At 42.6% G+C, this 26121-nt stretch overlaps 1 protein-coding gene across 13 annotated transcripts in view; it reads right to left on the bottom strand.

Moving 5' to 3' along the window:
* Positions 1–7433: 7433 nt before the first annotated feature.
* CTNND1 (catenin delta 1) overlaps positions 7434–26121 on the bottom strand; it is a 52929-nt gene continuing 34241 nt past the window's right edge. For 6 of the 13 annotated variants that reach the window (XM_077863325.1, XM_077863336.1, XM_077863324.1 and 3 more), the window contains 16 exons: positions 25202–25737; positions 21225–21688; positions 19932–20115; positions 18625–18742; positions 17991–18144; positions 17588–17605; positions 17069–17137; positions 16120–16247; positions 15867–16017; positions 15253–15445; positions 14785–14899; positions 14186–14273; positions 11266–11328; positions 10384–10487; positions 9879–9965; positions 7434–9592 (listed from right to left, as the gene is read on the bottom strand). In XM_077863325.1, the coding sequence (XP_077719451.1) occupies positions 9581–9592; positions 9879–9965; positions 10384–10487; positions 11266–11328; positions 14186–14273; positions 14785–14899; positions 15253–15445; positions 15867–16017; positions 16120–16247; positions 17069–17137; positions 17588–17605; positions 17991–18144; positions 18625–18742; positions 19932–20115; positions 21225–21688; positions 25202–25737 (2484 nt within the window). In that variant the 3' untranslated portion in view covers positions 7434–9580. The remainder of the gene's footprint in view (positions 9593–9878; positions 9966–10383; positions 10488–11265; positions 11329–14185; positions 14274–14784; positions 14900–15252; positions 15446–15866; positions 16018–16119; positions 16248–17068; positions 17138–17587; positions 17606–17990; positions 18145–18624; positions 18743–19931; positions 20116–21224; positions 21689–25201; positions 25738–26121) is intronic. The other 7 variants (XM_077863331.1, XM_077863332.1, XM_077863329.1 and 4 more) reach the window with 7 other exon arrangements.

The following is a 26121-nucleotide window of genomic DNA, read 5'->3' as shown; positions in this document are numbered from 1 at the left end:
TAACAGTAAAAAATATACCAACATAAAAGCACGGACTTCCATCTAGTTACTACACTCATTTTTCTGTTTAATTCCTACATTGCTTGAGTTTACTTTTAATTCCAGTTAGTTAACAGTTATATCAATTTCAGGTGTACAACAGTGATTTGACACTTTCATACATCATCCACTGCTCATCATGAGTGTGCTCCTTAATTCCCATCACCTATTTCACTCATCCCCACACACATGGATTTTTTTTTTTTTTAAGATTTATTTATTCATGAGAGACACAGGCAGAGAGAGAAGCAGGCTCCATGCAGGGAGCCCAATGCAGGACTCAATCCCGGGACTCCAGGATCATGCCCTGGGCTGAAGGTAGATGCTCAGCTGCTAAGCCACCCAGGCATCCCTACATGAAGCTTTTTACGCATTCTTTTCCTTGAATCCCTTTGTATCTCATGGGTTCTATATGGATAGTAGGTATTAAGGCTTCAGACATACAGAAAAACTAGTATCTCTTGTTCAGAGAAGTCTGTGTGTCACAGGCACTACCGGCTTCAAGGGACATGTCTCCCTGGGCCTGTGACAAAGTAGTCTCTAAGCACTTCATGTGAATTCTGCAAGGTTCATTCCTAAAGGTCCTCATGTCTAAAACAGGCCTGGGACCAAAGAGGCAGTAAGTATCCAGAGGGACTACTACTACTAGGTTTTCTTCAACCAGAGGATAGACATATGCACCACTTGTCAGTTGGGCTGGATATGATAGCTGAGAAGAGTGCTCACACAGCTAAACATAGATTATATACACATATATGAAGAAGAGAGGTACCTGGTGTTTGATACAATAATATAGTAATAGTCTATATGCCCACAGTGTTCTAAGTACAATTATAGTATCTCATTTAATCTTCATAATGACCCTTGGGGGCACCTGGGTGGCTCAGTCAGTTGGGTGTCTGCCTTCAGCTCAGGTCACAATCCTGGAGTCCCAGGATCAAGCCTCACATTAGGCTCACCACTTCATGGGGACTCTGCTTCTCCCTCTGCCCCTCACTTCGCTTGTGTTCTCTCAAATGCATGGATAAAATCTTAAAAAGACCCTACTGGGCAGCCCCGGTGGTGTAGCGGTTTAGCGCCGCCTGCAGCCCAGGGCATGATCCCGGAGACCTGGGATCAGTCCCACGTCGGGCTCCCTGCATGGAGCCTGCTTCTCCCTCTGCCTGTGTCTCTGCCTCTCTCTCTCTCTATGAATAAATAAATAAAATCTTAAAAAAAAAAAGACCCTACTGGTAGGTATTATTATTCCCATGTTACATATGATGAAAGACACCAAAAGCTTAAGAAATTTGTCCGAGGTCTCCCAGCTAAGTAGCAGAATAAGGACTTGAACTCAGGCAGTCTATCTCCATGGCGTGAGTTTACTGCTTAGTTTTTTTATATATATTATCATTCTGAATCATCTCAAAAACCTATGAGCTAGATTTGAGACATTAACCCTAACAAAGAGAAAATAATGGATTAAAGATAGAGGCACTTGAATGAGACATTATTAGCACATCTTTGTCTCCTATAAAATCCATGCATTCCATTGCAGAGGCACATGCTTTAAGTGGATCAGAGAAAGAAATGTATATTACAAATAGGTGTCAAAGAGATGTATCAACAATCCAAGATTTGAAACAACATCCCTGAGTCTTAAAGCCCATCGTAGAGCCCAGGAAGTGATCCAAGACCCAGAGATGAGCTAGAAGAGCTGAGTGCTCCCCCTTGACCTCTTCTAATCCACAACTTGTAGTGCCCCCAAAAGGGTACATCTCCTTCATGTCAGAGACAGCCTCCATCCTTAGCCTAGCCCTACTCTGAGTCAAGCCCTATTAGGATAGGTTGAGGCCACTCAGGCAAGTTAAGAGCTTGTACTCATGGGATCAGCAACTAAGCCAACAAAACATAAAAATATTCCATCTTGGGATCCCTGGGTGGCACAGCGGTTTAGCACCTGCCTTTGGCCCAGGGCGCGATCCTGGAGACCCAGGATCAAATCCCACGTTGGGCTCCCGGTGCATGGAGCCTGCTTCTCTGTGTCTCTGCCTCTCTCTCTCTCTGGGACTATCATAAAATAAATAAATAAATAAATAAATTCCATCTTGATCTTTTGTCTTTTAGGTCAGGCTGACCAACTCACATACCAGCCAGCAAATAATCTTCATTTAAGTTTTAACTTCACTTTAATGAATCTATTCTTTTTTCCCCTTCTTACACTTGACTCACTGCTCTTTCCCTGCACATATCTACTTCGTTGGCCACACACTATGCACCAGGTCAGTGAAATAGAGGTAGGCTCTTCACCTCCTAAGAAAGGTTTGGAATTTATATGGCTACCTATTCTTTAGTTATTTAGCTAATACGTATGGTTCCACAGAAGTCTTGTTAGTATCTTTCCCCCTGAATGTAAGAACGTAAAAATTAGTGCTGTCATCACCCCAACTGACATGCTAATGTTGTCCAGTATTTTCATTCCAGTCTATATCCCTCTCTCAATTGCATACTGCTCTAAGGTAATGCTTTCTTTTAACCAACATTTGCCAGTCTTTGTTTAGTGTCCTTCCTTGAATCTGGTTTGTCATTTGAGATCATTTTCCTTCTGCCTCAAGAACATCCTGTAGATTTTTCCTTTTTTGAGTGGCAAACCTTGCCTTTGTCAGAAAATGTTCTTAGTTAGCCCTCTGTCTTTAAAAAGTTTCACTAAGTGTCAGTTTCCATGATAAGTTTTGTTCTCAGCAGGATAAATGGTAAGGATTCTGGCTTTTACCATTGATGCTGAGAAGTTACCAATCTGGGCTATTTTCTACAGATAGTTTGTTTTCACTCTAGTTGCTCAAGATTTTAAGTTTTCTGCATTTCACCCTGTCTCTAGGAATGAGTTGCTTTTTAAAATCTTGCTTGGAATTCATTGCGTTTGCTAAATCTGAGGTCTCGTGACTTTCACCAAATCTGAAAATTTGATCAGCCATCCTATCTTTGGATATTGCCTCTTCCTTCCCACTGTTACTTCCTGGAGTTTCATAATGTGCATTAAATTCTACTCTCTTGTCCCAACCTCAACAACATTGCTGTCTTCCATTCTTCCTTCTTTCCTTCTGTGGAATTCATTCTGGATAATTTGTTGAGAACAAGCTTCTAATTCACTAGCAGCCCTTCAACTTCTCCAACCTATTCTTTCTGAGTTTTTAGTTTGACTTTTTCCTAATTGAAAACGGCTTTTTTCAAATCTGGATTGCTGTCCTATTTTCAAACTTGTTTTAGTTTATAATCAAAATGTTATTTCATTACAATCTGTGTGACAATGCCAACATCTGAAGTATTTAAAGATCAGCTTCTGTGTCTTTTGGTCCATCCTTTTCACTCATGGGGCCTTATTTGTGTATCATCATTTTGAAGCAGGACTGCTCATTTACCTTAGGAGTTTCTCTATGGGAACTGCAGCATTACAGGGATTGCATCTGCTTCTGGAAGTCACCTGGAGGCATAACTAAATACCACTTTAAATTCTCCACTTACAACTGTTTTGGACCACACAGGCAGTGTACAAAAACTTGGTACTGAAAACCCACAGAGGACCATCTTGTGGTTATGAATTCTAAGGGAAAATACTGTACTTCTTTTTCCTTCCATCTAGAACCTTGGTTGAGACAACTAAGCTCCTTGCTGCTCCCTTCTATACAGTTCATTTCTTGTTCACCTTGACACTGAGGGTATTCCAAGCCTTACCTGGAGTCACCTGCAAAACTTACTTCCCCACACACTGTAGAGTCACTAAAATAGATGCTTAAAGTTTGCTGAGCTTGGCAAAAACTCTGGGGAAAAGCGAGCTTTTAGCAATTGCTTAGTTCTTAGGATTCCAGTTTTCACTTCTGAAGATCTGTAGATTCCTTATTTTTATGCTTGTTCATCAATGTGTTCATAAGTATTATTTATAAATGCATTCACCCAGCATCTTGTTTCTGCTGAAATGACAGTTCAGATGATCCACCACAATGCCAACAGAAGCCTGAACTAGTCCCAACTATATGTAGTACACTCTGCCCACCCTTGAGTCTGACAGAATTAGGTTGTAAAAAGATCCAGAGCCCAAAGTTTGCAAAAGACCAATGCTAGCCTTGCCTTAAAAGTGAAGGGAAAAAGGTGTGAAGAGCAGAGTAAGTGCCTGACATGATTTCACCATGGATGACCCAGATTTTGTTTCCCTCAGGCGCAACCACCTTAGGGCATTCAGACTATGCCCATTAGCACCTGAGTTTGCTGCAGAAAGATGGTAAGATAATATTCCCTTCTGTATCCTCACTGGAAGTGGAAGAACCGGTCCTTTTCAACAACAGAGATGCATATGGAGAGAAATGGAGAACTTTTTCCTTAGCTAAAAATAAAGCATCATGCTTACAATAATGCTTATGGCTCTTACAATTTCTACTAACAAGTATAAATTATAGCTCTTGACTCAAAACAGTTGTGGATAACTCGTCCTGGTCACTTCTAATGCAGAAAGACCAAAACAATTGTTCTCATGCTTTCCCTACCTCACTTCCTCCAGCTTTCTCTCCATCCGTGTCTGCCTCTAAATTCCGGGTGGGTCATCTGAAGACCCATCTGTCTCACACTGTCAGACAACGGCAAAGTCAGGAAGTCAGTCTTTTTTGTGAAAAAGACATTCCCTCCTATAAGGTCTTTTCTCTTTTGTGCTTTCTTGAGGTAGGCCATTTCTCAGGAGGGATTTGTTTCCAGACACACCTCCTCGGCTTTGGCCAATGGAGCCCCATGCTCCCCAGTTCGGGTACCCATTGTAGCCAGAAGTGACCTGTTGGTCAAAGTCAACAATTCCAGAAGATCCTCTCTGCACTACCGGGTCCCATATCAAGGACTAGCTTCACCTCTCAGCCACCTGGATGTTATCTACAGGGGATGATTTGTAAGAAGTCTCTCCTACCTATATACCAGCCTATCACTATTACCTCAAAATTCAACAGTAAGCACTTCATTCCTTTGAAATCAAGTTTTTTCTATGAATTCTCCCTTACTGTGATTATCATCACACCCACCACGAAACTAGTAACAGTGCCAGTGGAGTTGGAGCCAGTCATCCTAGATTTCAGGTTGAGGATCGAACCTTAAGCAAGTCATTAACTACATCAGGATCTCAACCTTCAATGAACTGACCACAGATGTCAGAATAACCTACGTGACTTATCAAGATTTCAGTCGCCTCTATTCAATCAGCTTTTGGAAATGGGACATAGGAATCTGCGTTTTTCAAGCTTCCCAGGTAATTTTTTTTTGCACTTGTTCAGATCCAGAAGGTGAAGTCTAATTGGTCTACTAAGTCTATCCATGAAAATACCAAGATGAATCTCTACTATCCTATACTTCAGATAGAAAGACAAAATTGAGGGATCCCTGGGTGGTTCGGCAGTTTAGCGCCTGCCTTCGGCCCAGGGTGTGATCCTGCAGTCCCAGGATCAAGTCCCACATCGGGATCCCTGCACGGAGCCTGCTTCTCCCTCTATGTCTCTGCCTCTCTGTCTCTCATGAATAAATAAGTAAAATCTTAAAAAAAAGGGGGGGGAGGGGGAGAAGAAGAAAGACAAGACAAAATTGAGAAAGGCTGGTTGGTCCTTAGCTCTTCCTGGAAGAGGTATTTCCAGTTTGTAACTATAGAGTTCAGCAAGAAAGAACAAGTGGTCAAGTGAAGTCGTAACTTTCAGCTGTCAGAAAGTATGTCACAGCAGGACTCATTATGGCTAGCTATTTCACGAACATGTTCACAAAACTTCACCGAGACAGAAAAGTGATGGAGCATCATCTATAACCACTTCCAGAAAACAACTCAGGCTCTAAAGGATCAAGGAGTACATTGAAAAATCTTGACAAAATCCACAGGATCCCTAAAGTTGGTGTTAGCAAGAGATACCAATACACTTCAAAAGCATTACTAAGTCAGTGTCAAGACACTTGAGAGATATAGGGACTTTACAAATCATTCTGTTTAACACCTCATTTTAGGTACAGAGAGGAAAAATGTTTTTAAAAGACCATAAATCAGGGCGGCTGGCTGGCTCAGTCGGTAGAGTAAGCAAGTCTTGATCTTGGGGTCAGGAGTTTTAAGCCCCATGTTGGGTATAGAGCTTAAAAATAAATAAAAGACCACAGATCTTAGTCACATAGGATTCTCACAGGTTGTAAAGAGAAAGTGTCCATTTCATTCTCTAACCCTAACATCCACAACATAGAAGATGCTCAGTAGATATTTAATGATATGAAACAAACGGACCAACCCAGGAAGAGGGGAGAAAAGGAAGATTTGTTTATAGCTCAATGTCAGTGGATATAAAGAATGTAACAGAAATAAAGGCTATTCACCAGTAATCCGGCTTTTCCCCAGTGATAGAAAACCATCTCAAGTGAAGCTACCAAACCTCTTTGGAAAGTAAACTGATAGCTTTTTGGCTCTGTGCTTCATCCTTCTAGTCCAAAACTACAACTGTCAGACATAAGCTTTAAAAGGGATCAGCTACCGTGCTTAGATTTCCTGGTCTCACTAGCTCAAGAAAGTTTTCATACCCAAGACCTAGTTTAACAAAATTGAGACATGACCATCATCAGAAGCTATAGATTTTTAATCTAAAGATTGGGCATACAGCAAGCATTTTACATAAATTCTCAAGTTTTTTTAATTATATAACAGGAAATAGGGGCCCCAGAAAAATAAGTCTCTTTCCATAGGTCTTAATCCTTGGCCTCCGCAGTAAAAAACGTTCCCTAGCAACCCAACAAGTGGTTGCTGCCCACCCACATATTTGGTAGGACACAAAAGCAGCTATAGGTCTGTCCCTTATTAGAGGATTGCCAATAGCCTGAAAAGCAACACTATGACCCAGTATTCAGTACTTATATACATGAGCCTTTTAATTCCACATTTTCATGTTTATTAGGAGAGCATTTGGAGTTGGTAGCTTCTAACCTTCTGGTCATAAATGCTAAATGTTCAAGAGGGCCAGCTTCTAACCTTCTGGTCATAAATGCTAAATGTTCAAGAGGGCCATGTATTGCAATGGGCTTTGTTCAACATTCGTTGGGTCAAATATTGCAAAAGAATTCCAGTGACTAAGAATGTCATCAATTCCTTATACTTTAGTTTCCTATCTCTAAGTTAGCAACAAGCTTCCCATACTCGGCCACATTTAATTTTTAAGAATCTTCAGAGGAAAAATGTTTCATATGTAATTAAAAAGAGTGTTGCTTCGTAAGAGTTGGGATTGAGCTCACAATAAATCCATCCCGGTACAACCCCCTTCTGGCTGCTCTGGAGAGAAGGACACGGATACACATGAGGAAGTAACCAAGATGAAAGGAGGGAAAAGATACAGCTTAAAGTGAAGAAATGACACAGACCCCCCACATACACACTTTAAAAACTTTATTTATATAAAAAACTCATTTGTTTTTAAAAGCATTAACAAGAGAGAAAGAAAAAACAGGAAAGGTATGGAGCAGAAGACATGCCCCTTAGTAGTATTCGGTGGGGAAGTGGGATTTTTGGTTCTCTGGAATTGAATGTTTAGTGTTTTTATAAACAAAAAAGAAAAAAAATAGTTAAAGGTCCCCAAAAGCCCATGGCTGTTCTATTACCCACACCCCACCAAGAAAAAGAGCACCAGGAAAAGAGCAGAAGAGGACAAGAGAAACCAAGAGTGGAGCCAGGTCCAGATGGGGGCAATTTCCCCTGTGCAGTATGTTTTTAGAGTCAAAGAGGGGGAAAGGCTCCTTTTTGCCAGAAAAGGAGTGGGAAGATATGGGGGAGAGGGTAAATAAGGGATTTTAATGCATAGGGAAAGGGAAGGGGATGGTGGGTTGTGCACTTTTCTCCTACCCCGTAGCCTCAATATCAGGGGAGGGGGAGAGAGAAGGATAAAGATTTCCAGTTGCATTGAACAGAGCTTTTAGATTAAGGGGAGGAGTAAAAGGCAAATAAGGAAAAGGGTTTAAAAAAAAAAAAAAGTCAACCAGCACAGCAGCTGATTCCTCTAGCCCAACCCACTAATAAACACTAAACTGAAAGGAGGAGGTACTGGGGGGTGGGGGAAAGGGGGTCTGGGAGGGAGGGCAGAGATGCAACTTCCCTCCAGCCCCTTCAGAGATGATGGTGATAAAATTCTGGGCAGCTAAGGAATAAGAGTCGCACCACTCACTCCTCCCATATTTTGAGATTCATCAGAACAGGATTTTTGCAAAATCCCAACCATACTATTGAGCAAAAGCTGAATGGCTGAAATCAGAGGCTCTACCAACTCCCAATGGAGAATCTGAGGTTCTCTAGGTCACCTCTCCTTTCTGCTATTTAGGGCCAATAGTGGGTAAGAAAGCAACAAAATATAATTTGCAAAATCATGAAAATGAGAGCGCAGAGGCAAAGAAAGGCACATGGAAGGGAAGGAGGAGATGGACCCCAGGCCAAAGGCACAATGAAGAGGCAAATCCAGGGGTGATCTCCACCTTTTATGGGTAAAGGGGGCAGGAGTATGTACATCAAGTCCTTTTGTCAGCCAACCAATCCAGGGGAGAGGCAGGGGAAGGGCAGGGCTATCAGGGTAGAAAAAGGAGACGTAAGGGCAGGGGGAAGCCAGCTTCAAAGCTTCCTGCCAGTTTCAGACTAACTGATTCATGTACATTCCTACTAGCTCCTCCTAGAGCTTCTTCTCCTCCCCAGAAGACATCTTTCTGCTCCTTCTCACCCAAGTCTTCCTTGACACATTCTCCTCTTTCTACAGCCTCTTGCAAATGGCCCGGCCAAGTCAGCAGACATTATCACAGGATGGGAGAGGAAGATTAAGGACAGCCTCAATAAGGGGCAATGGCAGCAGCCCAGGGTTGGCATGAGGCTTGGAGAAGAGATGGAGTCTGTAGGTCCATGATGGTCCCTGCCCTGGAGATGAGGAGAGCAAGGTTTCTTAATCTCAGTTCTAGGAGACCTTCACTTACTCAAAGGCCTTTGCCAGGTGGAATGTGCTAATGTTGCCAGCCTTCTTTGATTCAAAAATAGTCATCAGGGAAAAGGGAAGAACTCACACTTCCCATTCTCCAAAAAAATAAAAGTCCCTTCCCCACCAGGAAAAAAAAAATCTGGATTAAGAATCATCAGTTTATCAGAGTGCTGGACACTGCATATACAGCATGTAACTTCCAATTCTTCCCATGGCTTCCAGTGAGGACTCCCATTCTCTCCCTCCCTCCATACAAGGCCAAGAGTTCCAGGGAGAACTGGCAAAAAGAGCTAATCTGCAGCAGTTTCTCGAGATACGCATATAACTGAGTCAGGCTTCTTGGGAGCGGAGGGGATCTGGAGAGGGGAAGAGGGACAATTAAGCTTCACTGGAAGAAGTTAGGAGTTGGTGGAAAGAAGGCGGCCACTTAGGGCTGTAAGGGCAGGAGGCAGCCTGGCAGTTGGCACAATAGTCCAGCGAAGAAAGGGAAAAATCATCAGTCCATTTCACCACCAAAAAATAAAAGTACATATATTATAAGCCCAGATGTAGCGGAGATAGTGGTGCTAAATCTTCTGCTGTAGGGAAAAAAGAGAAAGAAATGTTAATAGGGTTGGGAATGAGGAGAACCAAAAGACAGCTGAGCAAATCTGAAGGGAGGAAAGTAGCACATAATGGAGAATCAGATCACCAGAGGCATGGCCCAGCCTCATAAGAGGCAATAATCACAGAAGCAGCACCCCCAAGCTCCACGTGGCTGAGACTAGGGTCTCTGGCCTGATCAGATCAGCATGATTGGCAAACTGCTGGCACACAGGGGTCTCCTTCCTCAAGGACCATCTTGGGGGTTGCTGGAGGACATACCATGGAGGGGTTAGACACTTGGTCCCCCTCATCATCCAAAACCAACACATCCAACTCTTCCTCCAGAGATTCCTGCCCCTCGTCCTGCTGTGAACACATGCAATTTGTTAGTATAAGAATAAGGAAATAGAAACCTTGTGAGTGTGTGCCAGATCTAAGAAAAAATCCCAACTGGTCAACTCAAACGAAACAAGAGATAGTAAGAAAAGGGCAAGATATTCGAGAAAAGGCAGGAACAGGAAGAAAGTAATGTATGAAAATAGATAAATTAGCATTAGTCACATGAGTAACACATTTATGGTCTTCCTTCCCCTAACCTAACCTAACCATTGCAGATTTCTGACCCAAGAAATCCCAACATGAGTCAAAACTCCTACTTTACCTGAAAATCCCTACCAGAAAAGGATACTCTTTCACTAGGTACTTTTTTCCTATTTCACAAAACATGCAGCTTTCAAAAAAGAACTAGCCTTAGAAGGACAACAGTATATAAACGAGAACTTACCATCAGGGGTGTTCCCTTCAATGGCTCCATTTCACCTAGATCTCCGGATCGATCCAGTGTTCTGTTGTGGTCCCCTCTCTCATTCAGTGTGGAATAGTTGTTATCTAGAGGAAGAAAAGTACAAGAAACAGGATATTCCCTCTGGTGTACAATATGTATTAAGCAGAGAGGTGTGAATTAGGCACCCCTGTTGGGAAGTGAACTTTGTCAAATGCTCCAAAAAGGCATTAAGGTCTGGTCCTTGACTTAAGGTCCCGGACTTAAAAAGAACTTGTAGGACACATGATAATAAAGCTAAACAGAAGCGAGCTGTCTATAAATGGTAGTATTGGAATTAAGAGGAGAGAGAGTGAGGTGCACTGCCAACGGTCAGGAAGGACCTAACAAAGGAGACAGGACTTAGTTAAGCCTTAGGGATGAAGAAAATTTAGCAAAGCAAAGAGGAAAGGCATTCCAGTTAGGAGGTATTACCTGAGCAAAACCAAAAAAGTATAAAGAGACAAAATAGCAAATTAGACCACGGATGGCTGAAACAGAGTACAAGGGAGAAAGAGGGAGAGGGAGCCTGGGGCCAGCCAGTGAAAGGCTTTAACGGTTTAAGGACCCACACTTGATTCTGTAGTAAGTGGGGGTGGGAGTGGGGGGTGGAGAATGAAGATTTTTTTTTTAACCTCTGAGTAGGTAGGAATGTGGAAGAAAGTAGGTGGATCAAGTTTCACTAACTCTCCTCACATCCTCACAAATGGAAATGTCCAGCCAATCAATGCTCTTTCAGGATGGTAAATGGTGAAGGTGCTAGAAAAAAAAAAAACTTCAAGGCCAGGCAGTTCTCATCTCAGTGAAAAATCACTCCATATCCTCAGGCAGGAATTAATCACCTACCTAAAGATTTTGTGTTTGATCCCATACTGCTCATCTGAATTTCTTCCCGATCAGGTTTCTTATCTATACGAAGTCAGAAAGTTATCCAGGTCAAAAACCAACTCTTCAAACTCTATGCTCATCATAAAAATGCTCTCTGGTCGGTCCTCCCTCCCTCTCGTCAAATTTTTACTGAGTACCCACCATGTGCCAGATAGTAGACAAAGCCCTCATGGAACTGAAAGAGATCCCTTTCCAAAGGACTCCTAACATAAGAAATCATTCACTCTAAGCCAGCAATTGTCAAATTATTTGGTCTCCAGACCCCTTTACACTCTTAAAAATTAAGATCCAAAAAGCATCCATTGGTGTCGGTCATATGTATTACCATTTGTACTGGAAATTTTAGATATTTATTTCACTTAAAAGTAACAACTATGGGCAGCCTGGGTGGCTCAGCAGTTTAGCGCCGCCTTCATCTCTGGGCGTGATCCTAGAGTCCCAGGATCCCGTCCCGCATCCGGCTCCCTGCGTGTAGCCTGCTTCTCCCTCTGCCTGTGTCTCTGCCTCTCTCTCTCTGTCTCTCATGAGTAAATAAATAAAATTAAAAAAAAAAAAAAAGTAACAATTACCTATTCCATGTTAACTTTTAAACACTTAAAAAGCACGGGTTTTTTTTAAATAACATTTTTGCACATCTCTTTAAGGTTTGGCTTAATAGAAAATAGCTGGATTCTCATATCAGCTTTTGCATTCAATCTGTTGTGATGTAATTTTAGTTGAGGTTTATAAGAAAATCCAACTTCCAGATAAAATGTTAGAACAAGGAGAATTTTAATAATCTTTTCAGATAACTGGATATTCTTTGATAGTATCCTAACACTCAACAAGTACAGCTCCTCTAAGGTTAGCAACTATATGGAATCTGAATCCAAATGAACGATCTCTTCATACTTTGTTAAATTAAAAGACACTGGTCCGCCTTGCACTTTGAATAGGTCAATTACTTATGCATGATTCTGAAACATCACGCATTGGTCACTTGAAAAATACTGGTTCACAGAGTAATGCAGATCTTCTAAATGTTAACACATTTCATTATGCAACATCAAAAAAAAAAAAAATCACATTCATTACCATCACCACAGATTTCATTAAAAAGTCTTTTAAGTACTGGGGTGTTACCAGACTCATAATGGCAGGTACAGGTTTGTCAAAATTATCATTTTCACTTGAAAATTCAGGTAACAAGTATGGTCACTTATTTTTCCTCAAAGTGACAAGCTCATGGCATTCATTTTTGAGAAAATATCTAGCAAATATTCAAGCCTGAATAGCTGTAGTTGGTCATCCTTTTTTTCAAGGTAAAATGCCATTCCATAAAAAGAGTGGCTAGTCCACTTAGAAACTCCAACTATGGCACTAGTGTTTCTCCTCAGGTCAACCACTATGCTTTGTATGCAGCACAGGATATTTCAAGATGTGTACTCAAGGTTACAAACAATAAAATTAATTTTTACAGCTCCATCAAGTACATTTTTTTTTAATATTTTACTTATTTATTCATGAGAGAGAGAGAGAGAGAGAGAGAGAGAGGCAGAGACACAGGCAGAGGGAGAAGCAGGCTCCATGCAGGGAGCCTGACGGGGGATCCCAGGTCTCTAGGATCCTGCCCTGGGCTGAAGGCGGCACTAAACCGCTGAGCCACTGGGGCTGCCCCATCAAGTACATTCTTAAGTGAAATTTGCTCCTTTTTAAATTGTGAGTCCATGGCAATAAAGACTACAATGACTGGTTTGGTTTGATGTCCCTGCCAGGGCTGCCACAACAAGCACCACCAGTGTGCATCACCAGGGCTTTTGTACGATCAGCCTAAACGTCAACAGACATAGGAATCCCACACCACATTTCAAGAGCCCTGACTGAGGCAAAAGCCAAGTGTCCTCAGGATAACAAGAGTTAAAATATACACTTCCATGAAAAAGAAAACTTTTCCTAAAACAAAATACGTAATTCATATTTTGGGGAGAAAATGTATATGCTCACATGCCAAAAGTGTGTAAAAGATAGAACCAGGCAGCCCGGATGGCTCAGCAGTTTAGCGCCACCTTCAGCCCAGGGTGTGATCCTGGAGACCAGGGATCGAGTCCCACATCAGGCTCCCTGCATGGAGCCTGCTTCTCCTTCTGCCTGTGCTGTGCCTCTCTGTTTCTTTATTTATGAATAAATAAATAAAATCTTAAAAAAAAAAAAAGATAAAACCACAAAGAGAAGCAGTTATCTCTGGGTAATAACAGAAGTGGTTTTGTTGGGATGCCTGATGGCTCAGTGGTTGAGCATCTGCCTTTGGCTTAGGTCACGATACCGGGGCCCTGGGCTGAGTCCTGCATCAGGATCCCTGCAGGAAGCCTGCCTCTCCCTCTGCCTATCTCTGCCTCTCTGTGTCTCTCATAAATAAATAAATAAAATCTTAAAAAAAAAAATAGAAGTGGTTTTGTTATTTTTCTAGTTGTCTGCATTTTCTAATTTTTCAACAGCCCGTATGTTACTTGACATTACGTGGAAATTTAAAAAGCAAAAAATAATCATTAGGTGACATATACATGTATCAAGTCATTTGTGTTGTACACCTTACACATGTACAATGATAGATGTCAGTTCTCTCTCAAAAAGAGGATATGGAGAGATGAGGGTTTACTGTCCTGTCATTGTAAGTCTGCAAGGAAGGACAGAGGATCCCACACAGGCTCCTGCTTTTGTTTCATTTTCTAATGCTCAAACCTAGACACTTCTGTTGTAAAATCCCCAAGTATTATTACCCTTTACCAAAATATTAGCTCATTCAATAATAAATTTATATTCTATTCCTTAGGTAGCCCACGCACTAAAGAACAGCAGTGGTGGAGTAAAAGCAGAAGGGTGAGCCCCCTAGATACTGCACCTGTTTTCTGGTTCCGGTCAATGAGAGGGAGAGTGGTATCGTCATATGAATGACTGCTCTGGCTTCGAGAAGCATTGTTTAGATTTACCTGGAGGCAAACAAAATGCAACAATGTCACAGAACACTGAATTCACCCCCATCTTATTCCCCAGTGGGCAGACCTTCAGGTCCCTATTCCCAAACACAACTCTCACCAAAAGGTAATTCATATGGGTTAAATAAATACCTATACAGCGAAACAAACTAGGATGTTACAGCTTCTGTTTATGTTCCTAAAGAGGAGACAACAGAGAAGGTGACTTCCTTTAAGGGGCTGTGGCAGATTTGGGGAAAAGTCAAAAAGACCAAGTTCCTTCGTCATGACCAGCACGGACAGCATGCTGTGATACAGAGGAAGGCCACGGCTGTTTGGGCAGCAAATGAAGCATACAGGCACTACTCCTTTCGGGAGGAGGAGTAAACCAAATTATTTCCTCACTAACTAAGACTTGGGATAAAGTAGGACTTAACATGACAGTGAAGCACAAGAGACCAAAGACAAAAGTGGTACATGAGACCCATGTCAAAAGTACGCGCCTCAGGCCCCAGAGCTACGCTACCTGGAAGTCTGATTTCTTCCATCCTTCTTTTTCCAGTGGCTTCCGTAGTTCCTTATAGCCCCAGATCGTCTGTAATACAAGTGCTGCTGCTCGGACTTCTTTTTCTGAACGGTTCCTTTTGAGGAAAGTAATACCAGATGGAATTTGGACATTAAGACCAGGGAAGAAGCTAAAAACCTGTACTCTCTAATGTAATGTAACAACAGAAATGCCAAAATAGGCAAGACCAAGTATTCATCAAGTTCTGTATTCTGTCCCCAACAGTGATGCACAAAAAAAATGTCTGATAGAAAAGAGGGTTATCAACTGATAGCTCAACATTAAGACAAAGAACAGCAGTATCTCTTCATACTTCACATATAAATAAGGGACAATAAGCTTAGAAAGCAAAGGGGGTGCTCCTTTCTAGCAGCAACCCTGTCACACTCAAACTCTTCCAGTTGTTGTTTTAAGTGCTAATAAACTCACCCTGATTTGTTGATCAACACCAGCTTCTCAATGCCCTGTGTCTCTCGAAGCTTTTTGGCAGCCTCCAGGTTCTCAGCAATAACCTCGTTGATGGTGTTCAAGAGAGAGACCACAGTGTCCTCAGAGAAATTCTGGGAAGAGCTCTGCTGCCCTCCTGGCAGATTCTTTACCAAGTTGGGAATAGCATGTTTACCTACAGCATTAAGACGAAAGGAATTGTGCAGGGAGAACAAGCCAAGTCCAGCTATGAGGAGCCTAACACTATACTTAATTATACTCGTCATATACAGTGCCAGTCCTGTCCATAGGAATCAACTTCATTCTGCTACAGACTATTATATTGGAAGATATAATCAGTGAGAATGTGTGGAAGTGTTAACAATGCCTACTAACAAAGAATGTGCTTTAAATAAAGAGTTGCCTCTGTTCTGTTTTTGAAGAGTCAACACTTCTTGTCTTTCTAAGAACCGTTAAACTAGAACCCTCAGATCGCAAACTACGGAGGGCTAGCTAGAATTCCACCTCTGTCATTTCAATAATAAATGATTCAGCATCTGCCGGATGAGAGGCTTTGTACTAGATCCTGAACTAATGGTTCACATCCAACTCCTTACCAATGAGTTCTTTGTTGCGAGCATCCACGGCCAGATTTCTCAGTGCTCCAGATGCAGCTTTCACTACCCGCTCGTGTTCATTGGTCAGGAGGTCAGCGATGGCAGAAAGAGCCTTCTCTTGACGCAGAGCAGAGCGAATGTATCGGCCATACTAGAAGTAACATGTGGAAAGAGATAGAACAGATTACAAATGGCGGCAAACTAGTCAGCTGAGTCCTCTCACCTCTAAATCCATGTTCAAAAAGGTACTCACCGTCCAGCGCCCAGCACACAAGTTCTGGATGGCTCCAGCTGAGGCTTCTAGGATGGCAGGAGTCTTGCTCTCTTTGAGGAGTGAGATGTATATCCGAACTACCTCTGGCTGAAATAAAAGCTCATAGCCTGCACAAGAAAGGGCAGGAAAGCAGAAGAAGCTAGTCAGTACCTATGCACCAGGCTCTGGCTGGTTGAAGTCCAGCCTCAGTACTCTGGATTGATGGATTTATGCTCCTATACCATTAGACTCCCTATACTCTCCCACCCACCCAACAGCCAACTCAGAGGCTTGCGTCCATGCCTTCTTAAGAATAATTCATCCATGGTAGGAGAACAGACATCAACTTATCATGTGCAACTCCTCTGTCTCCTTCTTCCTTGCCTCTTCCCTTCCACAGTTTACTTGGCCTTGGCATTTGGAGGATTCATTTGCCCACTGATAGCACTCAGGGTCACAGATTCCTCATCTCAAATTAATTGCTTCTAACTTAACTGAGTCATTCTGCTCACCTTTACTATGACTAAGTGTAAGGGGCCTATCCTAGATTTAATAATATATAAAAATTTTTATATCCATGAAGAGCTGTGAATTTTAAGCCCACTGTATTGATAAATATAAACACCCAAACTGTGAGAAAGAGGCTTCTTATAACAGGTGATGATTAAGTCCTAAGGACTATAGTGGTTACTTAAGGCACCTAACGTTTCTAGCCTCACATACCATTGGGACCTTACTCATCCTCCAATAATCTGAAAAGTTTCCATAACAAGCCATCCTTCACAAGTTACTGCTACAATACCAGTTTCCCAATGCTTCACCATCACTCCACATCCAGAGTTGAAGGAACAAGAACAATGATCATATTGCACAGCCTACTGCTAGGCTACCTGACACTTATTTGTGTATGTAAGAGACCCTGGAGACTAAAAAGAAAAAGACAACCTACCTCGAGCTGGACTAGTTCTTTTAGGGAAATCCACTGTATCATTCGCTGGATCCTCTGTGGGTTTTTTCCCTTTGGAAATTAAAAAAAGGAGAGAGGGGTAAAAAGTTTGAGAAAGAGTCCATGTGGTGCACTTTTATTCTTCAGTCAAAATCTTTTTGATCAGAGATGCATCAAGAGGGGGAAAAAAAACACCACCAAAACCCAAAACCAAAAAACCAAGCCCCACCCCCGTCCCTACAGGGGGCTGCACAGAAACAAGGACAGAAAACAGGCAGCAGACAGGTAAGACAAGGATAAGCACCGTGGTTGCTGTTGTCCTGAGTTCTGATCACTGGGACTGCTGCCCAGGAATAGCATGCCAGGAGCCACTAGCTCCAAAGAGCTGAACTTGTTTCCATAGTCCTCCTCAACTGAATTTTCCTACATGCATCCACAGGGAAGGGTTAGGAAATACTAGGGAAGCTAAAACCAAAGCATGCAAATTAGAAGTAGGGAAGCGCCTTCAAAGACTCCACTCACCTCTGGAGAACCACTCATCTTCCAGTGCGTCACCCAAGGTGGAAAGCAGAGAGAAAGGAAGGAAGAAAAATGCAGGAGAGAGGTGTCAACATGATCACGGGCAAATAAGCAGGAAAGCAGAGAGGAAAAGAAAAACACAGGAAACACAAAGGAGGAATGGGGGAGAAGGCCCCAGATTAGTTGAATTCTCATCCTTACTGCCCCCAAACTGATACCAGTACCACCACCACCACCACCATTATCACTGCACACAACACAGGGAAGCAGCTGCAGAGCAAGGAGATATCCTTGACTAGGAGGACTCATGTATCACTCAGCAAGTATTTTGTACCTAAAGCTCAAAGTGTTCCTTCCCCTTCCTGTCCTACCACTAAAGAGCAAGGGACAATGACCCAAAACTCACCTTTGCCCTTCTTGGCCCCAAAGCAACTGGCAGCATGTGGCCCAGTATTGTTGGCAACACTGGGAGGTGCCTCTTGGTAACGCTCTGCCTGTGGGATCTCCCGGTGCACTTGATAGGACAGATTCCGAAGAAGGCAAACACAGTTCTCCACAAGCTTGACAACACAAGAGGAAGGGCTCGGTGAATGAGGAGAACATCTATCATGATTTCCCCACAAGTACAGGTTTCCGTGATTCAAGAATTAATATACTGATCCCCAAAAGCATAGCCTAATCCGTCATCTCTCACAAAGCCTCTTAAGTGCACCAAGCTTCTCAAAATCCTTGCAGCCTCAGGCTAATGGAAGGTTTCTGCCACCATTTGGTGTGTGACACAAAACAGGGTCACCCTGACTTTTTTCCTACTTAGAAAAATATATAACCTTGGAAATACAGCTAAACAGCCTTAAAATAGATGACATAGGTGACAGAAATGCTAGAGAAAACGGTTTTCTTCTAAGGTGAACATCTACTTTAGGCAGGGGGGCTGGTACGCATGGATACCTAATGTCATTTGAAAGCCTGAGCTGGGGAGGTCTGCGCTACAGGTACCTTAATGGTTGCTATGAATGGAATTCACTCAGCCATTAACTTACCTTGCTGTCTGAATCCTTCTGCCCAATCTCAGCCTGAACAATGAAAATGAGGGCATCCACTAAACCATCACATTCCCGAAGTTTCCGGCGAGCTTCACTCCTCTCTGAGCTGACATTCCTGAAGGGGAAGGGAGAGGCTTCAAGATGACTCAGATCTAGAAATCCTCCTTTAATATCTTCAACATTACAAACCTCCTCCATACCTTTTCTTTTTACTATAACAATTAGTGAATACTTGTTATAAGCAAGGCACTGTAGGTGAGAGAAAGCTGAGTAAGACATTCCCCACTTTCAGACATTTATAACAAGGCCGCAGGGGGTGGGGGACTAGGGAGGGTCTAAGTAAAGTATACCAACAATACTTTAAGATCACATAGATACTTCTTGCACAGAAGTACAAATGAAGAATGGGGCAGAGCATACGGGGTATTCCAGAGAAAGACTACACTGCAACATTTATAGGATAGAAAAAAAAAATCAGGAAAACTTTCCTAAATAAAGGCAATTTTGAATTTAGCCTCATAAGATAAATAAGGAGGGGCACCTGGGTGGCTCAGATAGAGCATGTGACTCTTGATCTCAGGGTTTTAAGTTCAAGCCCCACGTTGGGTGGAGATTACTTAAAATCTTAAAAAAAAAAAAAAAAAAAGACAAACAAGGGCACTGTGGCCTGAGGGAAGAACACAACTTCCTCCCTCTCCATTCTAGGACTCTGTACTCCTTTTGTTGCATTTATTGCAGCTTTACTCAAAATACAGGTCACTGAGGACAGGGACACAGATACACACAAGCTGGGACTAAGACAACTAACTGCCTTCCACGTGGTAGATATTGAACAAATGTTTACAAAATCAAATGAACAAAGTCGGGATCCCTGGGTGGCGCAGCAGTTTGGCGCCTGCCTTTGGCCCAGGGCGCGATCCTGGAGACCCGGGATCGAATCCCACATCAGGCTCCTGGTGCATGGAGCCTGCTTCTCCCTCTGCCTATGTCTCTGCCTCTCTCTCTCTGTGACTATCATAAATAAATTAATTAATTAATTAATTAATAAAAAAAATCAAATGAACAAAGTCAAAGAGACACAGAAGTGAGGATGTGTAGGGGAACAAGTAAACTGACATATCAAAAGTATGTGGCACACAAGCAAGTAGTAACAAAGGTAGAAAGACAGGCTGGAATCATAGTGTGCAATATAGATAGATATGGAAGCTGAATGACAGGCTAAAGAATTAAAAAAGAATTTCTTTTTTAAATTTAAATTAGTCCTCAAAAATTCAATCTTCATACTCTCGAAGCCCTTATGTTACCTAAGACAGCCAGCTGTGTTGGTGAGCACTGACTCCCATTCAATATGGCGTGGCTTGCAATCTTCATTAGGTTCCCGCTCCCAACCAGAATGTGGGATGATCACTTCATCTGTCAAGGCATGCAATGCATGGTCCACAATCTCCATTTTGATTGAGTCATGGGATGAGAGATTCCACAGGGTTCCTGGCAGAGACAACCCATCAGATACTTCAACACCCAAGACAGTATGTTTTAAGAATACCAAAGAGAATCCCCTATTCCATCATTTCTCAGTCTTCCCCAATGACCAAATACCTTGTAATGATATTCAAAGCTTTTGTTTGTGACCCATGATAAGAAATATACATTACGGCTCAACATATACATACATAAATACATACATGTATATCAAGAAATAAAGTTTCATAAAATACTTTCTATAAGCAACGCTCTCTGGGTTATCTATACCAGAGTTTCTCAAACTCAGCATGGCTGACCTTTTGGGCCAGATATTTCTTTGTTGTGGGAAGCTGACCTGTCCATTGTTAGTTGTTTAGCAATATCTGTGGCCTTTATTCATTATATACCAGTAGCACTCCCTCCCCTTAACCCAAGTAATGACAATCCAAACCATCTCCAGACATTGCAAATGTCCCCTGGCAGGCAAGATCAGTCCTCGTTGAGAATTAATCTATACCACTTCTCGTTCTTGCTTTGTCTTGAAATACTGATCGGGATCCACAAATGTGTTCAATACATACTAATGGATCACAACCCACAATATGAAAAACAACTCTTCTAAAAGCAAGGACCACAAGCTCAAGTGTCTACACATGCCAGGCAGGTAAGTCAGGATAAACAGATATTTAAAAGAAATGACAAAAGAGTGAAAAAACGGCAAAAGACTCCCAGCTTCAGCGTTTGGGAGACAACTTGCTATATGGCAGTAGTTGGCTAAAGATAACGAAGTATGTTCAGGATTATTGCAAACCAGAGAGCACACATAACAGCTCAAACCTTTGCTACTGTCAGGTAGCAAAACTGATCCACTGTTGCCAGTTCTCACACTTTAATAGAAGGAACATCTGGAATTTTAAGTGAAATCTTCTGAATCTTAAACATCAGCAATCAATTCTTTAAAATTGTGAAAACCTTATGTGATCCAAACAAATCAGTGAGATAGCTCTGCCCAAAGATCACCAGTTCACAACCTTGAGTCAAAAGTAAAAGGACCAGAAGTCCTTCTAGCTCTCAACACCTCTAGGGGTCACGGTAACCCCAACCCAGCAGCTGCCCTTGTGCCAGTAACTCACCGGTGATGACTTCGGTGAGGTCCATATCCCGAGCCTTTCGGAGCAATCGCACAAGGGCAGGAACACCATCACAGTTTTTTATGGCAATCTTGTTATCCTGGTCACGCCCAAAAGAGATATTCTTGAGAGCTCCACATGCTCCAAGGTGCACTTCCTTTTTAGGGTGGTCTAACAATCCCACCAGTACTGGGATCCCCTTGAGCTTCCGAACATCAGTCTTCACCTTGTCATTGCGATAGCACAAGTGCTGCAGGTATGCAGCTGCGTTAGACTTGACGGCATCCAAGCGGAATCCTAACATGGCTATCACCTCAGGCAGCTCTGGCTGTCTCCAGTTAGGGGGTGGAGGCCCCCCCTTGCGCAGGCTATCCAAGCTTGCTAAACTTCCCCGTTCGTGCTGGGCCAGAGGAGCCCAATAGTACTGGTCCGAAGGCACCTCCTCACCAATCATGTCTTCATAGCTCCTGCAGTGTTGAAGGAACCGAGGGGAAAAGAAGAACACATCAAGTTGTCTAGTCTGGTTTCCTGGGGAGCTCCTATGACCCCTTACCTCCAAGGCAGGAGTAACTTCAGCTCTAGTACACTACATCTTACCTCTCCTTTGCATAAATGATATACTGATCAATTTTTCTTAAGGGGATAAGGGAACAATTTCAAAGGCATCTGCAGTTAGATTAAAAATACCTTTTTTCCTGTCAAGTTTACTAGTTCAGAGAATAATTAGCATTCAGAGATGTTAATCACAAAAACAGAATCAAATCCTGAGTTAAATGATACCTGACAGCTAAGCGCTCTGGATAGAGACTGAAATAAACCCTCAGACAACAGAGTTAAACCCAAGAAGTCAGCAAACAATGTCTGAGAACAGTTCTTACAAGCCTTCAGCTAAACAGGAAATTAGGCATTTACACATAGGAAACAGCTGCTGGGATTAGACCCTTAAACACACTTCTTATTTAAAGCCTCTCCTTATCTTATTTTGGAAATTATAAAAGAGGTGAAAAGAGTAGAAATAGTATAGGCCTTCTTGCTATATCGTAGGGAAACTTGGCTTTGGTATAAGCTTGAACATTAATTTTCACAGTTCATCCCAAAGTCATCTCTGACACTCAACAAATGTGTTCGAGATATGGTTCCTAGCCTCCAATTTCTAAAAACAATACCTCGGATCCTGTCAAAACAGAGGCTACTGAGCACCCCAGCACTTGAGATACCCAACGACTAAGAAAGAAAACAAGAGACAAAGCAATGGAAGAAAGAAAAGTCTCACCGAAGAAAATTCTTCCTATTTCAATACTACCAGCAACCACTAGAGGGTGAATCTGTCACACTATTATTTATTCATAACCACCAGGAAGGAAGAGACCCATTATCTGCGAGCTCATCTCACCCTCTGGCTCCCATAGGAGAGGAGAATCTATTGTGTGGAACTCTCCAAATAAGCCTGTTGTTTGTTCCACAAAACCCCTCCCACAGTCACCAAAACCTCAAGGTTAGCCAGAGCAAAGAGGCCCTGCCTCTTAGCTGTCAACATCAACCACTCAACAGCAACTCAGATGGACAAATCATATAGTAAAAATCACTATTTTTTAATATCACTGAAACAAAATGAACAGATTATATAGCTACGTTTTAAAAGGAGGCTACTGAACAGTATGTTAAGATTCCAGTTTAGTAGGGGAAAAATAAGCTCAGGGCAGATCTACATGCATGGGAAAAAAGAACTCAAAGCAAGTGCACAAAAATGTTAACCGTAGTTCTTTACCGATGGCCGCTGGTGTACCTTTCTGGGTTTTTCTAGTTTTGTAGTGAGCATGTTTAACTTTCATTATTATTTCAGTATAAGCAATTACAAAAACAACTGCCATAGCCAGGACTTTTGGTCATTCAGTTGTATTTCCTTCTTCCATAAGCAGAGGATCTTGACATTCTTTCCTTTGTTTTACAAATAACAAAGCTGTGCCCAGAAAGATTAAATGACTTGCTTGAGGCTATATAGCTAGTGGCAAAGGCACAACTAGAACCAGAAGTCTTCTGGTTCAGTGCTTTTTCCACTAATCATTCTGCCTTACTGTTTCCGTTTGACCTTGTATTACTCTCCTAGGCCTGGAACAGGAAGCAGCTAATGTTCTTGCTAGTCAAGCAGGTTTCCAAGTCCAGTGCCACCCTGGAATGGACCCAAGAACCAGGCCCAAATGCTCTCTTTATGTCAATTGCCAGAGCAGAGAATGACCTGGCCACCCCCACCCACCTAGGTCCAACTCCACTAATGAGGAAGTCAGAAAAGTGGACTTGTTAACAAGCAGACAGGCCACCGCCCTGGGCAGACTCCTTTGGTGATAGCTGTTATCTATCACTGCTTCAAGTCGCACCAGCTGAGGTCTGGTGCCCACTCCACGGCCCCCTCCCCCAATAAAAGGTGAGTCACATGGGAGTTGGACTAGCTGTCCAAATGATACAATACCTAAAAGGTGAATGACTCAGGCTTAGATAATGGGGCCTCTACCCGGGGACTAGCCCAGATCGCTATTAACCAAACCTAATAGGAGGTAAAACGAGCACCAAGGAATTTGCTTTAGAAGGTTATGACCCCATATAGAAATTCAGCAACAGCTGCTAGGACAGCTTTAGCACCGAGACATCTGTAAATCTTCTCCTTTCTTTCTTATTATTTTTCCTTGCCTGGAAAACACTAGGTCTCTGATTTATTCTAAAGCAGGACCAGCAGCCTATGGGCCAAACCTGTTTTTGTACAGTCCCAGAACTAAAAATGGGTTTTTAATGTTTTTTAAAGGTTGTAAAAGAACGTTCATACAACAAAAATTATATGTGGCCTGCGAAGCCTATTCAAATAGTTCTATCTGGGATCCCTGGGTGGCTCAGCAGTTTGGCGCCTGTCTTCGGCCCAGAGCATGATCCTGGGGTCCCATGTCAGGCTCCCTGCATGGAGCCTGCTTCTCCCTCTGCCTGTCTCTCTGCCTCTCATGAATAAACAAAATCTTGGGATCCCTGGGTGGCGCAGCGGTTTGGCGCCTGCCTTTGGCCCAGGGCGCGATCCTGGAGACCCGGGATGGAATCCCACGTCAGGCTCAGGCTCCCAGTGCATGGAGCCTGCTTCTCCCTCTGCCTATGTCTCTGCCTCTCTCTCTCTCTCTGTGACTATCATAAATAAATAAAAATTTAAAAAATAAAAATAATAAAATAAAATAAAAAATAAATAAAAATAAAAAACAAAATCTTAAAAAAAAAAAAAAACCCACAAATAGTTCTACCTGATCCTTTACAGAAAAGGTTTGCCAACCCCCAATTCCAAAGCATTCTTTCAAGGCAAACCTTCTACCAGCCCCAAAATCAATCACTCCCTTTTTCACATCACCAAAGAATCCCATATGAGTAGTAAAGTCAGAATAGGCAGCTGATTAGTGACCTTCCAGAGTGTCACTAATGTACCACCCTCAAAGGATGCCACCCCCTTTTCACTTTATAACCAAACGTAAAAATCAAAACAGAAAGTATCAGGGCTTTGGTGAGATCAAGGTTTGTTCTTAACTTGAAACTAAAACCACCATGGGGAGGGCTGTCACATACACCTAACTGTCTACTCTGGCCCTGAAAGCCTAAACCCTCAACCCTGTCTTAATACCAAACCAGATGCTAAAGAAATTCATAGGAGCTAGTGAATATCCCATAGCACCAGGCACCAAGCTCCTTTGTGCTGCTGCTTATCACCAAAAAAGGGGCCAGATCTTAGGCAGAAATAGCAGCAAGGCTTGGCACGAAAGCAAAGGCCACTCTTCAGGATGTAGACCAACAGCCACAAGTCATTAGAATATAGGACTTCCATCATAAAAAAGAAAAAAAGCAAGTCAGTATTTAGTAAAGTCACAAAAGGGAAGACACAAGTGTCTCTGATTAAAAAAAAATACTTAGAAGAAGAAATACTTTTCACTGTCTTGGTAACACCCTTTCTTCCCTACCTGAGTCGTCGGCGAGGATCAGAGGGTGTCCCAGTCCGACGGGCAGTGCCATAATCAGACATCATGCCATAATCCAAATCATCATAGCCCATGCTACGCTGGTCATCCTCTAGCCCATAAGGCTCCGGGTGAAAACGATGCAGATCCACACTGCTCCCACCTACCCGAACCTGGGGCTGAGGCCCATACACATCCTGCCTACTAGGTGCCCGATAACCTTCCATACTGGGCCTGTACCGCTCCTCAATGCGGGTCACCCGGGACAGACTGCCATAGTTGTCACTGCTACCGGGATAACCATCTTCATAATGGCGGCTATATCCATCAGGAGGATAGTGGAAGTTCCTGGGAAGGGTAGCAGTGCCTGCTTGCCCCACATAGGGACCAGGTCCCCCATTGCCATTCTTGCGGAAGTCACGCCCCAAAGTCTGTATATAGTTGTTAGAAACTGATGAGGCATCCACAGGCAGCCCATCTGGTCCCACAGGGACTGGCTGTACTGTCCGTGTTGTCACAGTCTTCACCACTTTCTTGACCTTCACGTAAGGAAAGAGAAAAGTGAACACAATATAAGCCTAAATTCTAGACCTAAGAAATGAAACAAACCCCTATGGCAAGCTCACTTTATCTAGAAATGCCTTACATTTACCACTACCCTTTCTCTCCATCTTATTAGTGCCCAAGCAAGAAATCTGTGCTGGCAGTAACCATGACTATAAGGGAAGCTACTGGCAACCTTGTATATTTCTCTCTTCCTCATTCCATTTGATTTTCCCATATCTCTTCTATCTTTCCTATCTGGCTAGAGATCACTTTCTTTATGCCTTCACTACAGATTAATACCTTTCATCCACCCTAATTAAGTGTTTAATCCCCCACCACCACCACCACCACCAATGAAGACCTTCTCCATCATCCTA

Source organism: Canis aureus, chromosome 21 (genome assembly GCF_053574225.1).
Source record: "Canis aureus isolate CA01 chromosome 21, VMU_Caureus_v.1.0, whole genome shotgun sequence".
Classification (NCBI taxonomy): domain Eukaryota; kingdom Metazoa; phylum Chordata; class Mammalia; order Carnivora; family Canidae; genus Canis; species Canis aureus.
Note: the sequence above shows the minus strand (reverse complement) of the source record. Positions and strands in the feature narration are given on the sequence as shown.